This window comes from Alligator sinensis, unplaced genomic scaffold (genome assembly GCF_000455745.1).
Source record: "Alligator sinensis unplaced genomic scaffold, ASM45574v1 scaffold739_1, whole genome shotgun sequence".
NCBI classification, from domain to species: domain Eukaryota; kingdom Metazoa; phylum Chordata; order Crocodylia; family Alligatoridae; genus Alligator; species Alligator sinensis.
This window is the reverse complement of record NW_005843150.1, coordinates 80038-97978: the sequence shown is the minus strand read 5'-3', so window position 1 is coordinate 97978 and position 17941 is coordinate 80038. Positions and strand designations below refer to the sequence as shown.

The 17941-nt window shown below is 41.4% G+C and overlaps 1 protein-coding gene across 1 annotated transcript in view; it reads left to right on the top strand.

Moving 5' to 3' along the window:
- Positions 1–17935, top strand: part of DEPDC1 (DEP domain containing 1) — a 24473-nt gene extending 6538 nt beyond the window's left edge. Inside the window, exons 5-12 of the mRNA XM_025194045.1 lie at positions 1211–1341; positions 1702–1749; positions 8115–8255; positions 8760–9638; positions 10343–10515; positions 12021–12197; positions 12534–12719; positions 16881–17935. Coding sequence (XP_025049830.1) covers positions 1211–1341; positions 1702–1749; positions 8115–8255; positions 8760–9638; positions 10343–10515; positions 12021–12197; positions 12534–12719; positions 16881–17021 — 1876 coding nt within the window. The 3' untranslated portion in view covers positions 17022–17935. The remainder of the gene's footprint in view (positions 1–1210; positions 1342–1701; positions 1750–8114; positions 8256–8759; positions 9639–10342; positions 10516–12020; positions 12198–12533; positions 12720–16880) is intronic.
- Positions 17936–17941: the final 6 nt, after the last annotated feature.

Sequence of the window (17941 nt, the reverse complement as noted above, 5' to 3'; positions counted from 1 at the left end):
CCGCTGCTGCTGCTGCCGCTCACTCTGTGCCACCGCCTCAGCGCCACAGCGCTCCCTGCCCGCCTCGCCGTACTCCCTCCACGCTCCCTGCCCGCCTCGCCACTGCCGCCGCACTCCTCAGCAGCAGCTCCGCGGTGCCATTGCTGCCGCCGTGGCTCCACGCTCTGCGGCGGCAACACCGCCACCACTGCAGGCCAGATAAAATGGCTTGGCGGGCTGCATGGCAGCCCGCAGGCCGCATGTTGGACAAGCCTGCTCTACACCTATCTCCTGGAAAGCTGGCAAGCTTTGTGGCATCAGCAGGGACTAGCAAGCCTGCAGCTTTCACCCTGCTTCGCCTTAACACACATAGTGTCACCCATGTCATGAGTTGTGCTTGTCTGCAGCTTGAGGTGCAGTTTCCTCCAAACCCCTGTACCTGTCTCCTTGAAACTTGGCAGGCTTCTGCCCTCAGAAGGGGCTACCATTTCTGCACCTCAGAGGGGGCTACCATTCCTGCAAGTTTCATCCAAATCCAGCCAGAAATGACAAAGTTATAGGCTGTTTTGCACCTCCCCGTTATAGCCTATGGGCAAACTGTTGAAACAGCAAAACTGTTTTGACGAATCAAGACGAAACACTGTTCTGTCAAAACGCAAGTCGAAACGGAACAGTGCCGTTTTGCACAGCCCTACTAGGCGCTGCCCCTGCCCCACTGCCTCACTTGCCATTGGGGCCTCGATCTGCCCCCCACCCACCCACAGACTTGCCAGCAGGGCACTGCTCTCCAAGCTGCTGGGCTGCATTCCTATTCATTGGCTCTCTATCGGTATCAGCTGATATGGCTGGTTAATAATCAGGTATCGGTATCAGCCAAGAAAATCTTTATTGGTATACTCATAGCTTAAACTTCAAAGCCCTTGTTTAAGTTACCAGACAATATTTATGTTGTTAAAGATGAGTATTCTTGCTAACAAATGTATTTCACATTCTGCGTGTGTGTTATTTTGGAAAGCTATTAGAAAAAATGTTTTAGGAGTTGAGGAGTAAATGTTAACCATAGACATTCCTCCTTCTTTCTCGCCTTTCTTTTAGTCTGGGACTAAATAGTTATTAAAGGCATAAAACCAGTTTTTTGCATTCTTGCTTGTTGAAATGTTTCTAAAAGAACTTATATTCATATGCTGTCCAAAGTTCTGAAATTATATCTGTTCTTTTTTTCTTCCTGCAGTTTGCAAACAATTTTAGGCTTACCGTCTTTGGAAGAAGTCTTGCACTCAACACAAATAATTCCTCAGGATGTCATATATAACATGACTAACACAAGTAAACATGGTGTTGTTGTTCTGCAAAACAAATCAGGTTGGATTATTTTTTTCTGTTTCATATTCAAGTTACCTGTAATTTTTAGTTATTCTTAAACAGTGTAAGTAAATGCGGAAAAATTAAGGCAGATTGGCTTAATGTGCTAGTTTTGGGAGCCTGCTATTCTTTCCAAATGTAAGTGAAAATTAATGGAATTCTAAAATCTATGCCTAAAGAATTTAAATACATACATTCTATGCATTTTAACAGTGTGTATGTATCTATATCTATATATATAAAATTATTTTTAATTTAGGTCATGTGATTTTCTATGTTTAAAATTATATTACTGTCTGCTGGCTAAGGCAAGCAGAATATATTGGTTGCTAATTTATTTGTGTTTTTTTTGTTTTGTAGAAGACCTCCCTCATTGGGTATTGTCAGCTATGAAGTGCCTAGCATACTGTAAGTCATTAAAAACAAAGCAGCTTTGAAATTGTAGAAGCTCATTTGGGGGTGGAAATCTTTTTAAATGATGACCTATAAACATGTTGATCTAGGCTTTTCCATACAGGAAATTCATACAGAAATGCATCTAGAAATGTGATCTGTTTAGAGGAGATAAAACTACTATGTACAAACATAACCAATAAGTGGTAAGGGGTAAGAGTAATGTCATTATGTGATGTACATTAGAGAGAGAAGGAATCCTAATCATGTAGCACAAGGGTTTTCAACCTTTTTTTTTTTTTTTCAAGGGGTGTAACCGTTCTGTGTACACTTCCGGTGGAGTGGTGGGGGGTAGCCAGACACAGAGCAGGGTCGGGGGGGGCTTGCATGGGGTGGCTGTGATGCAGGGTAGTGGATGACAGCGTTAGCCACTGCTTATGAGCTCCCTCCACCCTACCATGTCTGGCCAGCCGGGCAGCGCCTGTGTGGCCTGCAGAAGGGAGCTGCTGCCCTCCCCCACCCCCCACCCAGCCCTGCTCCTGGGAGGTGGCGGTGGTGGTGGCGCTCTGTCCCCACCCACCCCTGCATACCCCCTAACCCCTTTCCAAGTACACCCGAAGGTACGTGTACCCCTGGTTGACAACCCCTGATATAGCAGACTAGCTAATTAATGCTAGGTTGCGTCCTGTGTGTCTGTGCAGAAGAGATCATCAACCAACCTTGACAGGTTAATTTAGGGAGAAGAAAAGCAGCCACCTTTCCCAATCCAGTCTGTGGGAAAATTTAATGCAGCTTTATTTAATTTTATATGGACCCGTACTTCCTGGAGACCAGGAAGGTGGAACAGGGTGTCAGTTTTTAAAGAAAACCATGAAGTTAGGGAGCCAATCAAACATGAAACTGAGTTCTCTGACAGTGTCTCTTGTGTGTTTCCTTTTGCAGAGGAGAATTTCAGGGACTTAATCTACCTTCTTTCAGGCTGTGAAAGAATTCACAATAAAGGTCTGAGACAAACCATGGAGAGATTTCTGTCTTAGCCTGACCTATACTTTATGTTGCGTTTTCTGCATATAGCCCCAGCTGACTTAAATTTCTGGCGCTTCTGATAAAACACTTGTTCTCGTTGCAGGAGTGAACATTTCATTATTGCCATTCTAAGAACCATTATATTAGTTCCTATTATTGTTTGAAAGATAATTTGTTAAACATATGGAATATATAGGCATATGTACTTGCACTGTAGAATCAGCATAATGCTGATTCTACAGCATTATGCTGATTTCTCATCTTGGAGTCCTAGTGGACTCCAAGATGAACATGAGTCGGCAGTGTGACGAAGCCATCAAAAAAGCCAATGGCACTTTATCGTGCATCAGCAGATGCATAACAAATAGGTCCAAGGAGGTGATACTTCCCCTGTATTGGGCACTGGTCAGACTGCAGTTGGAGTACTGTGTGCAATTCTGGGCGCCGCACTTCAAGAGGGATGCGGATAACCTGGAGAGGGTCCAGAGAAGGGCCACTCGTATGGTTAAGGGCCTACAGACCAAGCCTTATGAGGAGAGACTAGAGAAACTGGACCTTTTCAGCCTCCGCAAGAGAAGGTTGAGAGGCGACCTTGTGGCTGCCTATAAGTTCATCACGGGGGCACAGAAGGGAATTGGTGAGTATTTATTCACCAAGGCGCCCCCGGGGGTTGCAAGAAATAATGGCCACAAGCGAGCAGAGAGCAGATTTAGATTGGACATTAGGAAGAACTTCTTCACAGTTAGAGTGGCCAGGGTCTGGAACGGGCTCCCAAGGGAGGTGGTGCTCTCCCCTACCCTGGGGGTCTTCAAGAGGAGGTTAGATGAGTATCTAGCTGGGGTCATCTAGACCCAGCACTCTTGCCTGCTTATGCAGGGGGTCGGACTCGATCTATTGAGGTCCCTTCCGACCCTAGCATCTATGAATCTATGAGCATAGAAAAATTAAACAATTTCCTCTCTCCTGTAAATATAATGTTCCTCATTGCCTCCTCTTGAGCCAGACAAAAATAACCTTTACTTTTGTCTTATTAAATTAGGAAAAAGAAGTGGAATGGGTTCTGGGGGAAGGGGGAGAGAATTGTTGGTTCCTTAAAGCACTAAAGTGACCTAACATAAACACCTGTGTTTAAACTTTTTGGTAAGTCATTCTTTAATATGGGGGTGAGTGGAGAAATTGAATTTTTATACTTTTTGCATACTTTCCTTGAAAACTTGTTAAATATCTTCCATCATTTCTACAATATAAATCACTCAGTTGAAGCGGAAGTGTAAATTACTGTAGAGCTTCACAGATTCATGGATTCACAGAAATTTAAGGCTGGAAGGGACCTTGTGAGATCATAGGGTCCAGCCCTCCTGCTCTAGGCAGGAAAGACTGCTGGGGCCAAATAACCCCAAGGTGTGCATCCAGTCTCCTTTTGAAGATCTCCAGGGTAGGTCTCTGCACCATCCCTGCTGGGAGTCTATTCCAGATTCTGGTCACACCAACCATAAAGAAGTTTTTCCTTATAACCAGTCTGAAACCTCCTAGGAGAAACAGTCATAAATTCCTGGTTTTCCCCTAGGGTGCTTTGGTGAACAGTGGTTTGCCTAGCTCCTGATGCTCACCCCTGATATATTTGTAAGCTGCTACCAAATCTCCCCAAAGTCTTCTCTTTTCTAGGCTGAACAGTCTCATATCTGTCAGCCTTTCCTTGTATGGCTTGCTCTTCAGGCCTCTAATCATATGAGTGGCGCTTGTCTGGACTCTTGCAAGCTTCTCCACATCCTCTTTGAAGCGTGGCGCCCAAAACTGGATGCAGTACTCCAGCCTGCGGCCTCACCAATGTAGAGTACAACAGGAGAATAACTTTCTTAGTTTTGTTTGAGATGCATTGGTTGATGCATGCCAGCATATTGTTTGCTCTGCTAACTGTAGCATCACACTGGTGGGTCATATTCATTTTATGATCAATTATGACCCTCAGGTCCCTTTCAGACATGGCGCTAGCTAGTGTAGCACCACTGAGCCTGTAAGTGTTGTGGATTTTTCCTCCGCAGACGGAGCACTTTACACTTCTCAGTGATGCATCTGGTTCTGGTCCGCCCGTCTAACTAATCTGTCTAGATCCGCCTACCCTGAGGCATGGCCACACTTCCCCAAAGCTTAGTGTCGTCAGCAAACTTTGCCAGTGTGCTCTTCACCCCCACATCCAGATCATTGATGTAGATGTTGAAAAGCACTGGTCCGAGCACCAAAACCTGGGAGACCCCACTGGCTACCTTCCACCAGGTCGGCACAGATCCGTCGATTAGTATCCGACCCTGCAGCTAGTTTCCCACCCATCTTCCTTGTCTTTCTCTGGGTTCTCTCCAGACCATCTCAGGAAGTTTTACGCTTAAAGCATAATCTCTTTCATAGTGGTAGTTCATTAGGAACAGATCAGTGAGCCTCATGAATCACTACTTCCCAGGGTAGGCTGATCTAGTAGCTACCCACTTTCTCTGCCTAAAATGGTATTTTGTGATAGAACTGCATTTCCAACACCTGTAGAATGTGAGTCATCAATCACAGTATATGTTTCCTGCTCATGCTTTTGTGTAGAATGCAAGTATTTAGTGCCCCTGTAATTAATTATTTCTAGTATTAAGAAATTTGTATATATCCATACGGTCCACAAATTTTATCATTGCATATCTGGCTTGGTATCATGGATATACTTCTTCCCTATAAAAATCTAAAAAGGTATGGCTCCACGTGTCAACCGGAGCCCAGCAATGCTCAATGCTCTACCAAGCTACGCTGCATATGCACCATGGGGCAGCTGCCACACCGGGGCAGGGGGGAGAGGGGGCAATCTCTGCTGCGCTGCCATGAGCCCCCAGAGGCCCTGATCGCTACTGCTACAGCTGGTGAGTGTGGGGTTCATGAAAGTGCCAGGGGGCAGGGGATGGGGCCAGGCAGGGCAGCCATGGGGAGCTTCTCCCGCGGCTCCCCCTGCCAGGGGAGAGACAGGCACAGCCGGAGGAGCCTCAGGAGAACCTGCAGCCGCCCGGATGTCCCTGCTTCTCCCCGGCCAATCTGATTCTCTAAATCTCTCCGAATCTTTTCCAAATCAGTTCAGAGGCTTCGGATTCAATTTAGACCTTTTAATGGGTGTCTCGTTTGGATTTGGATTTGGAGATTCGGCTGTCGAATTGGGCCAAATCTCCTCTGAATCGAATTGGCGAACAAACAGCCCTACAAAGTAGTCCCTCTTAAAGCAGCATGCAAAACTTAAGTCAAGGTTTTCCAAATGAAATTAAAAATGGCAGGAACTCTCTTAGAGGTCTATTCTAGTTTTACAATTGTCCCCTTCTGTTAAGTCAGATTGTTTATATCAGGGATGCTCAACCCCTGGCTTGTTAGCCAGATCCAGCCCCTGGTAGCATGTCATCCAGCCCACAGGGCTTCCCACGGGTTTGAAAAATTGGCAGCAGAGGGGTGGTACCACTGCTTATCTGCTACCAAATTAGCAGATAGCCTGGTCCTGCACATTAAATTGCACAACTGGGGCAGTGCAGGGTGCAACCCGAGGAGAGGGAAGGGAGTGGGTGATCTGGCTTATAGACTGGCTCCACACCACTGATCTGGCCCATGGGGCTAAAAGGTTGAGCACCACTAGTTTATACAGAAATGCATATGTGATGAGTACTCGGTAGCAAGTACAGCTATTGAACACAAGTACAATTCTACCTGAGGTTTGTCATCTTATGGTGAGTGACTTATACTGCTTTACCCACAATGCCTAAAAACCCATAGTCTTTTCTAGGAAGATCACTGCAGGAAACGGGGAGGAAACAGGACAGAGTTGGCTGAATTAATTTAAGTCAAAGTTGTAAATTCCCCCCCACCCCAGTGCTAACCTTGAAGTTTAGGCACTTAGGGCACTGACAGACATGCAGCTTCCCCATCTAACTCATGGTGCTTTACAGAAAATGCCATGAATTAGACCGACCCGCCGGACCCAACAGACATTCACTGTTGGATCAGGAGGGTGGAGGATTGAGCCCCACTTCAGAGTTGATCCAGCAAGTGAGGCTTAATGTCTGCAGCCTCTTCCCCTAGCTGTCTCAGGACGGGAGGAGTAGAAGACAGAGGAGAGAGGTCCATTCTGGGATTTGCACTGGAGTGGGGGAGCAGGTGGATTGGAGCCCTGCATGGGGGGGGCTCCAATTCACCTGCCCCACCCTCCAGCACAGGCTGGGCAAACGCCAGATGGAACCTCCTTCCCCTCTTCTCCCCCTCCATCCCATCCTGTAGACAACACCAGGGATGGGGCCTGGCTGCTTCAGCCCAGCCCTGCTCCCAGCGTGCACCAACAGAAGTTAATGGAGTCGCACCGTTTTGGATTGGAGCACCTTCATCTGAACCCTCGTGTAATGAGGGTTCATTTGTGGCACTTTTTAAAGCACTCTGCAGCCATGCACTTCTGTCAGTGCATGGCTGTAGAGCGCTTTCAGTGACTGATTGTATGACAAAACATCACTTCTGTCAGCACTCTTAAATAACTTTGGCCATATCTTGGCTTTCATTCATTGATTAGAAACAGAAATCTTCTCTCCTGTTTTTGGGTTTTTTTTCAGCTCCCAATCTGTTTCTTAATTCTGAATAAATCAGTCAAGTGGGTATATTCCCTTTGCACCTGCTAGTTAAACTAAAACCTAAAATAATTAAAGCAAAAGCTTTTCTGCACACTAGGACTGGAAGTATATGCATATGGAAAAAATGAAGTACCATTGTACTGAGTGCATAATATACATATTTAGTGAGTTATGGACCTTATGAAAATTTATAAAACTTTGCGTTGTTTACACATTAATTAATGTATTTAAAATATTCATTGGTCATTTTTATTTTGAAGCAAAAGATGGTATTTTTCTTTACCTTGCCATCTCTTTCAGTTGTAGTATGAGGGAGGGTTACCTGTAGAGGAAACTCTAGCTTAATGAGAGAAAGGGGAAAATTGACTAATGGCCATAATATGTTTGTTTATGTGTTACCCTCCCCTTTTTGAAGATGCTTTGTTGTGTAAAGAGTTTGCTTAATCGGAGAAGATGGGATTATCCATGCAGGGTTCTAGTGACTAAAATTTTGTTGTTGGATGCAGTTTGTTTGACTATCTGTTGCTATACTGAACCTTTTACTTCTGCTTACAAGTTAAAGAAAATTGAACTTCTGGTAAAATGTTTTTTATAGTGTCCATCAGTCACATACTTCCTTGAAAATACTGGGCCATTCCGGCTTTTTTTTACCTGCTAACATTGCAGGTTTATTTACACGTGTTTATTATGAGACTTACACTACCACGAACTTCCTTGTTTTTATTTTAGGGCCCAGAAGTAATGACTTGAGCCAGCCAACTTACATTGGTTTTGAACGGGATGTATTCAGAACAGTTGCTGATTATTTCCTTAGTCTCCCTGAACCATTGCTTACTTTTGAGTACTATGAACTGTTTGTGAACATTTTGGGTATGTACGATTTAGAAATAACTCAGGTTGGTTTTTTTTAAAGCCCAAAGTGCAAATTTGACGCAACAGGGATGTACATATGTAATTGAAAACAGATATTGGGCTCTTTTTGGTATGTCAATGGGAATCTGCTGTAGTAGTTCTGTGTGTCAGTGTAAATTGAAATACAATTAGATTCTTGTTTTAATCAAAGTGTCTGGCTTGATATTCCTTAGATTTTATAACCATAATTTAAAATAATATAGACTAATCCTAGTCTTGTTCCTGAAAGCTAGGTGTCAAGTTTAATTGTCCTTTGTCTTACATGTATGGCCTAATTTATTGCATGTGTCTTGTTTAAATTGCTTTCTCATTGAGCTAATGCTTTTGTAGACATTACTAACAATGTGAACTGTATGTTAGTGTCTTTTATATATGTTGACTCTGTTTTATCTACTTAGCTCTTTCTTATCTCGTCCACTTTCACATCACTTGCATCTTAATTTGTATTTCATTTTCTGATAGTTGTGTGTGGCTACATCACAATTCCAAATAGATCCAATGGAAAACATTCTAGCCAAGATGAGGCATGTAACCCACAGCCTTCAAAAACACTGCATTTGAACTCTTTCAAGTCAACTGAATGTCTTCTTCTAAGTTTACTTCGTAAAGAGCCTGAGAGAAAAGAGGAAGCATCTGAGACTTCTGGAAATAGTCTTCAAAATGAACATAATCTTCAAAAAGGATGTGCCAAGAAATCACAGCGATATGCTTTGGCATGTAAACGAGCCAGTACTGATCGCCTACTAAGAGGAAGCTGTCAAAATCTTTCAGGTTTAACGAATGAACAGGCACAACCTCAAAAATTTAGGAAAAGGTGCTCTTCTTTGGAAAGAATTGTAGATACTGTTTCAAGTTCTCGTTGTAAACAAGAATCAAATTCCCTCTGTCACATTGATGTTAACATAATATCGGGCAAAAAAAATGAGAACCAACTACTGCACCATGACTACAAAAGAGAATCTGTGGATCTTCATTCAGACAGCACTGGCCAAAGACAACCCTGTGCTTTCAAGAGAGAGTTTGCATCAATTGTCCAGGACCAAGAACTGTGTAATGGAAATTACAGATCAAAGCAACTATGTAGATCCCAGAGTTTGCTTGGATGCAATAACTTCAAAAACTTCTCTGGCATCAATACACCAGTTGCTGAAATAATAGTAAAACCAGGTCCTGAGCTTCATTTCGGACCAGGGAAACCAAGTCCTACTGTTCTGGCAACTACTGTAGAAAATGATCCTGGAGATTCTGATATCACTGTCAATAAAAGACTCTGCAAAAGCACAGTAGAACTTTCTGAAAACTCTTTTACTTCAGCTACCTTTATGTTGACTGGCACGCAAAGTAAGATTGTTTTCCAAAGCATGTGTTATTTGCTTACTGTATAAACTAACTAGTCTTTGCTTCCCTGCTATCTTTGGCCCCATTGTTTGTTATTTAAAAAGCAAAATCTGTACACGATAGTCTGTCTAAAGAGCATTCTAATAGTTATGAAGTTAAGTAATTTTAACTAATTTTCTTAAATGCAAGCTATCATATCTTCCATAATACAAGCCAGCATGTAATAATATCTCTTCCCTAAGTACCAATATATCAGCAATTTACCCTGCATATGTTGGCTTCGGGTAAGTGATATTCCTCATAATCCAGACATCTGAGAAAAAGAAAGGAATTGGCAGATCATCCTATTTATAGGTAGCAGGTTGGTTTGGGGTTTTTTTTACTCTTATTGAAACGTGAAGGTAGAAATTTTAAGGAGTCCTTAGAGGCTTATAAATAAGCTAAATGATACATAATATAGTTTTAAGAAAAGAGAACTCTACTCTGAGAAATAGCTTTTGTTACATTCCTGAACTGTTTCAATAATGTATGTCAACAAAATGAGGCATTAACCATGAAAAAAAATAGCAAATTGATTCTTAATTCTATATTAGTGCAGATTGTTATAAAATACCTATTGTTTTACATGGGAAAAAATGGTATTTCTCTAATCTGCTCTAGATCATTTCAAAATTTAATGATAGCTGTTGTTTACAATTAACTTGTAGATCTCCTACAGCCTCACATAGAAAGAGTTGCTGTTGAAGCACTACAAATATGTTGTTTGTTGCTTCCTCCTCCAAATCGTAGAAGGCTTCAACTCCTAATGCGCATGATCTCTCGAATCAGCCAAAATGTTGATATGCCACGACTTCATGATGCAATGGGCACCAGATCTCTGGTAAGACAACTCTCTAATAGGATAGGTAAATTGAATACACCCAGTAATATAAAAATGGTGCTGAAATAAGAGGCAAGGCTATTTTTGTGGTGATATCTTTTATTAGACCACCTACATAATTGGGAGAAAGTTAAAAAAGCTTTCAAAAGCTTCAGTATCCACTATTATCATTGTTTTCTTAATATTACTTCATTTAGCAGACAAGGCTAAGCCGCAATATTGTTTAGGGAGGTTTTGCTCCGTAGGTTATTTTAGTACTCTGTTGTGTCTTATAACTTACTCTTTCTCTTATTTTGTTCTCTTTTGTAAACCTCCATGAACCTTTTTTGGGAGGGGTGGCAATAAATAGAAATAAATATATAATAAAGAGGCACTAGACCTTGTGTCATTATAATGCAGGGTTGGTAAAACACAGCCTGAAGCCCATGTCTGGCCTGCCAGTTGATCCTACTCAGCCTGCCAGATGCTGTCAGGAGCCTGAGTAGGAAGGGCTGCACCCTGTGCTGCTCTGCTCTGCCACAGCTGGTTAGGATTAAGTGAATTATTTGATTGGGTGGTGGGAATTTGGCTATTGATTCCAAAAAGTCAGTAAGGAGGAGAAGGATCAGAGGAATGCATATGTAAAACTTTTGGCTTTTTCTTGTCAAAGCATTTTGGGTCAAACAAAATATATAGCTTTGTCTCGGGTGGGGGGGACACAAAACATTTCAGGAATTTTGAAAAAAGCTGGTTTGATATTTCTGAAATGTTTTGTTGTGATGATAAAGGCCAACAAAGTAAAGGGATAGATTGCAGAACCAGAGGAGAATATTCCCTACCCTTCATCTGGCAGTCCTGTGGTTAGTCACTCACCCAGGATATGGAAAACTTAGTTCTTTTCTTCTGGGGATTTGAAAGCACATCTCCCACCTCCCAGAAGGATGCCTCCGTTGCCATGTCATGGAGTATTCTGAACACTACAAACTGGACAGAGAGTAAGTTTGAGAGAGCAACTTCTGCTTGGTAGTGATGTGAGAGATGGGTTCTAGTCTCTGTTGCAATGGCTTCCAGTGTGTACAAAGTGAAACACTGCCAACAGGAGAGGGCATCAGATTTCTTTTATGTAAAGGAGAGACTTGAGCCAGAGTTTCCTGCATCTTATGTCTGTGTCCCAAACATTGGCTGCTAGGAAAGGATTAGGGAATCTCTTCTGCTTTCTTGAGGCTGCTGCTTTAGCCATTCTGAGAAGTGTGGGTTTTGTGGATGGAGAAGAATTTGGGGCCTTATTACTTTTTTCTATAATGACTGAACCAAAAAATATCATTCTGTTTCTTTTTAAGAAAAAATGTTTTATTTCAAATGTGGGAAATGATAAGCAATTTCCTTCTTGATCCAGCAGTGTCTGTCAGTGCTTATGAAGGTGTGCTGTGATTTAAGTATGTGGAACGGAAAGCAGTTTGGAGCTATAGCTAGACTGGAGAATAATTATAATTTTTGCATACTGACCATCTGCTAAATACTTCCAGATGATACAGACTTTTTCTCGCTGTGTGTTATGCTGTGCGGAAGAAGTAGATCTTGATGAGCTACTTGCCACAAGATTAGTTTCATTTCTAATGGATCATCAACAAGAAATTTTTCAGGTCCCAACTTATTTACAGGCTGCAGTGCAAGATCACATAGCATATATGAAAACGGCTCAGGTGGGTCCAGTAATAAAAGTTGAAATACTTTTGCTAATAACTATTTAGAAACTACTGGTTTCTAGTAATGCCTGTTACTAGAACTATTAGCTAATAACTATTTAGAAATTACTGGTTTTTAGTAATGCCAATTTGAAAAAACAAAATTGTATTCCACTCTTTCACTTTCAAATTGCAGTTTTTGAAAGTGCAACTAATTGGACAATCATAGGTTGTTTTTCCACTGTTCTTTAGCGCTCTGAAGTTACGTAACTGAATGCAAGAAAGATGTATCATTTTTTACTCGGACAGTATTATTAAAGCACGTGTAGACTTTTATTGCCTTATTTGTTGCAGTGCAAATATCCCATGGAAGAAATGAGTGCTATATTGCCAACTTATTCGTACTGTAAACGAATAACTCCCCAGGAGTTTGATGAACAAAGGATTTCTGCCTCCCAAGCTGCAGTTGCAGAACTCTTAGAAAATATTATCAGAGACAAAACCTTGTCTCTGAAAGACAAGAAGAAAAAACTAAAACAGGTAAGAAGAAAAAATAACTATATATTTTTTTTAATTATTTCAATTTTTATTAAAAAGCACGTGTGTACACATAATGTGCACGATGTTTAAAATTATTTAGAAGTGAAAATAGGAGCTCTGTTAATTGGATCCCAGTCCATCATATAAGCGAACTGTTAGAATCGGATGCCAGTTTTACAGCATAGAGCTGAGGTTGACAACCTACAGTGCATAGTTGGATCTAACTGGCAGAGCCTTTGCATCTGGCCTGTGGAACTGTGGCTTCAGTGGCAGGGGGCCCAGTCTGTGCTGCGCAGTGGAGCTTTGTTTGCACCCCACTGAAGCCAGGCAGCAAGGAAAAGGTGTTGTAGGGGCTGGGTGCTAGTACTGGCCTCTGACCTGAGCTGGGTCATTCTAGTCTGCCACCAGAAAATGTTGATGACCCCTGGCATAGAGGACTGGATATAACTAGTCTAGGTAAAATGCTTTCATGATGACCAATTCTGATTCTGTTTTAAAGGGAGCTTAAATCACGTCTGCACTGCAACATTATTGTCCTAGGTCATGCAATCTGCACACAATACCTTCTTGCCTGGAAAATGTATAGCAGTGTTCTTGCAAAACTGCAGACCAAGTTATTCAGCACAGTTGAGAATGTCTGTCTAGTACAAGACTTCATGTTGTCTATCAGTACGGCCAAATGTACTGTAAGACCAAAATACAAAATCATTCTACAGATAATCTCTAGGCATATAAAAGTTGTTCAGTCTTATCGCTATATTCTAAAACACTGCATTAAATACCAATGCTGTGACATGAATAAACTATTTTGTCTGATTTCTAGATGCCAGTTCCCTTTCCATGATCTCCCCACTTGGTGTATCCTCATCCGTGAATGACTAGGGGGACACCATAGTGGCGAGCAGGGACTGCCTGCAGACCCTGGAGGGTTTTGGGGGTGGCAAGCAGGGACTGCCTGCAGACAGCGCCGGCCGCATCGGCATTGAGGGTGGGGGGGCAGCTGGCAACTGGCGATTGCCCACTGAAGCCGTTGCCGACTTCAGCGGCAGCCAATCTCAAGGTGGGTACGTGTCCCTCCCCACACCATCGCCTGTGTTTTCATCAATAAAATTTGGTTATCTAAAATGGATAAACAAGTGTTGCAAAAAATTATACATAAAGGGTTTTGGTTTAAAAATGTAATACTAAATCATTCCAAATTGGGAGCATACTCTTCTGACAAAGTAGTTTGATGTTTTAGAATATAGTGATAATGCTGAACAACTTTTATATTCTAGAGATTATCTGAGGCTTCTAGATTCTACTAATCTGTTGCCTGACAGACAAAAAATGCAACAACTCTGGCAGGTGTTCACACTGGAAATTTTTTTCCTGTTACAAAAAACCTTTCATAAGTCTCTCTGCAGTGAATGATTGTACTTGTCCTAGAACTTACTAAACCAATCTTATGACTCAAACCGAGTTCCAAAAAAGCAGCTTTTAAATATCCACATTGTCCTTTTCTCCTCTGCCAGCCTCCACAAGACTGATTTTTTTGTGGGGGGGAGGAAACTGTTGTAAGCACTTCTTAAACTTGGTTACACAAATGGAAACTGAGTATTTCTATCTAATTACTTGAACATAACTGCATACATGTTATTGTGTTAAAAACTGGTAGATTAAATCTCTTAAGTAGCTGAACAGTAAGAACCAGCACACAGCAGTTCTTCCAACAGACAGAATAAGGGAAGAAGAAAAATGAAATTAAAACTTTGGCAGCTTTCTCTCGTTGGCATACTTAAACTGTCAATGAATACCTGCCAAAACCCAGAAGCTTTGTGTGTGACTTGTGATATACACTGTAATGAGGAGGAATATACAGTAGTGCAGTGGGGGGGTTGTTTTGTTTATATGGTTTTTTAATGTTATTGGGAGCTATAAAAGTCATCTTGCCTGTCATCACTAATTAAAATAACTTGTAGAGTGGCAGATACTACAGGTTTACTTTGATTTTTCTTTTTTTCAGATTGGAGTGACATCCTGATAAACACCATTTTTCCATTAAGAGTAGATGCACATTATTTCTGTGTCTGCCCCATTTGCTACCCAGAGGCCTATAAACTATAATATCATTTTCAGTAAGATGAGTTAATTAGCAAAAAGCTTGATCTAATTTGTGTATGATATATGTACTGTATTTACTCAAATAAAAAACAAAGTATTTTAACTTGACCAATATGGATCAGGCGTCAGTTCAGCTCCAGCTTTGGCCCCAGGCTCAGAGTTGAAACCAAACTATGCTGAGTCACCACCTAACCTGGGCTAGAGTGGCTCGTGTTGCAGGGGAGTGAGCACGTGGCCAGCAGAATGTGAGGGAGACTGTGCGGTGGAGAGGGAAGGGCGAGTAGGGGAGACCCACCTGTACAGCTTGCAGGAAGACCACACAGCCTGTCTCCACCCTCCCTGGAGTGAGGGGCTAGGTGGGACTAAGCACAGTCATGGAGTAGTAGGGAGTGGAGAGCAGGCACATTCATGGAGGGGTGGAAAGAAGGTGCAGGGGGCATGTGGCAGGAAGGCAGGCACAGGCACAAGGTGCAGTGGACAGACAGCAGGGGGCAGACACAGGCAGGGGGGAAAGTAAAGCGGGGCAAATGGCAGGGGGGGCGGACAGGGGTCCCTTTCTCCCCTGCCACTACTTTCTCCACCAGAGCTTTGTAGGGGACACATTTCAGATGACCTTCCACTAATAAGATTCTATACATAGAAAATTATAGAACTCTTGGTTCCAAAATGATACCCACTAATAAAAGGTATCATTTTGGAACCAAGAGTTCTATTTTTTTGTATGTCTTCTTGTCTCAGACCAGCACAGCTACCGTGTACGCTCCTGGAAAATTATAGCAAATTTACTTTCCATGTATAGAATCTAATTAGTGGGGGGTAGTCTTAAATTTGACGTGTTTATATATGTATATCACACTCACACATGCATGCGTACACACACCCCCCCCCAAGCTTTCCACTGATTACCACATATTATTGAAAATGATGGTGTGGTTTACAGGCCTCTGCATGGTGAATGAGAAGGACACAGAAATAAAGTGGATGTACACCTAAAGGAAAAGCAATGTTTGTTGTTATTATATAGTGTTTATATATTATTTAATTTTTCCTCTCACTACCTGGGCTCTGCAGGAAAAAAACATAGAAAAGATGATGGGAAGTCAGTCTGGTTTTAGAAACCTGCTTTTGACATATTGGAACAGTTTGACAAATATGCTGTCATATGCTTAGTAGGAAACTTTCCTGGGGAAGTGTTTATCAATACCTGAAGAATCTAAGCTTCCATTTAAATAATACTTACGGGTCTTAAAAGATAACCAACCAGACATCAATGCTAGCAGACAGGTGACTGTGGTTCCTCTTCTGTTCATAATTTTACCAAGTTCTAGAAAAAGGAAATATTCAAATTAATATTCAGAATCGAATGGTAATGGCTAAACTAATAAGAATAGTGTCAATGTTGCTTTGTTGTTAGGTGCTTATGTATTCGTCAGTCAGCTTTGACTATTACTCAAAATGGAGAGGTAAGTAGCAAGTATTGACTGGGGAAAGGATAACAGAGTGCTTGACTACCTCTGTCATAATCACAATAGCCAGGAGACTATGGAAAAGGAATGGGGAAAAGGAAAAACATCTTTCCTCTTTCAGCAGTAGATAGAAAGGTTATAAAATGTCAAAGTTATCACATGTTTATCTATCAGAGTCTGATATGAAAGTTTGAGTTCCTGACCACAATTTAGTCGCACCAACCCGGGTAGGTATTCTAGCACCTTTCTCTTCCAACAACTCTCTGGGTAAGGGCAGAGAGAGAAAAGTGTGCTGAAAACAGGAAAATCAATCCATGATGTATTTCTGAAAAGAAAAGGTAAAGTGAAGATATGAAGAAAAATGAGGTCTGACAAAAAGCAAGGCAGGGTAGAGTAGCACTTTTGTAGACTTTCAGAGAGACAAGCAAAAGAATGGGGTATCCATAAAATGTCTGTTTACACTTTAATCTGACACAAAGCCATCCTTGTAAGATAGGGTGTCATAGGAGAGGTATCTTCCACTGTGCCCAGTAGGGTTACTGCATATCTGCTTTTAAGTGGAGCCTGCTGTAATAGCTCTTTTATGTTTCAGTTTCAGAAGGAATATCCTCTGATCTACCAGAACAGATTCCCAACTACGGAAAGCGAGGCAATACTACTTGAAAACAAACCCACAATTAAGCAACCAATGCTTAGCCTGAGAAAGCCAAAGTTTCGTAGCCTAAGATACTAATTCATTGAAGCCTCTACAATCTTATTTATTTTAATGAATGTATGCCTAGTGTGCTAACGGACAGGTGCTTATTATGGAGATCCAATGTTGATAGTGTGTGCAGTGAGAGTTGCATACCTTGTATTAAGTGGTGCCAAAATCGGTTCATTGTAGAGAGAGCTTTTTGTTTATTGAATCTGTTTTCAAGACTTTATTTACAAATGTTTACAAATTATTCAAGACATGCAAATGTTTTGAGTCTGTCAAAAACAATGTGACAATAAGCATGAAGTTTTAGTAACCAAAAATTGTGTATGTAGTCTGTGAAGTGTATATGTACATATTATATGGTAGCTTTATGTTAAATCTGTTTTAGAAATGATGCCATAAATTTTGTGAGGTTTTTTTAATCATTTCCTTATGTACTATATAATTGCTGTACTTGGGCATTCTAAATACTGAGAACTTGCAGCAAAATATTGCTCTGAGGCCTGGCAGAAATTTTGGCCTCTGTGATTTCAGTGACACCAGGAATTCACCCCAGATGAGTGATTATTTCTCTGTCTCTTGTCTATTCAAATTGCACTCTTTATCAATCATTTTTGTATTATTTTGTGTATTTATTTTTGTTAAAATTATCCTTTTTATGTATATTTCTAACTTTTGGATGGAAAACCAATCTCAAATACACAAATAACTGACCTCAGATATGCTGCTTTAATTGCTAATAGTGGAGGATGCTATATAGTCTTACAGAACAGAACTGACAGGTATTGTATTGTTAGATTTGATCTTTCATTTACAATGTAGTAATGCTATTCAGGTTAGTATAGTCTTTTGCAAAACTTGAAATCAGACAAAGGAAACATGGACTAAATATCTTGAGTGAAATCTGGCCCTAATAAAAGCCAGTGGGAGTCCTGCCATTGACTTCACTAAGA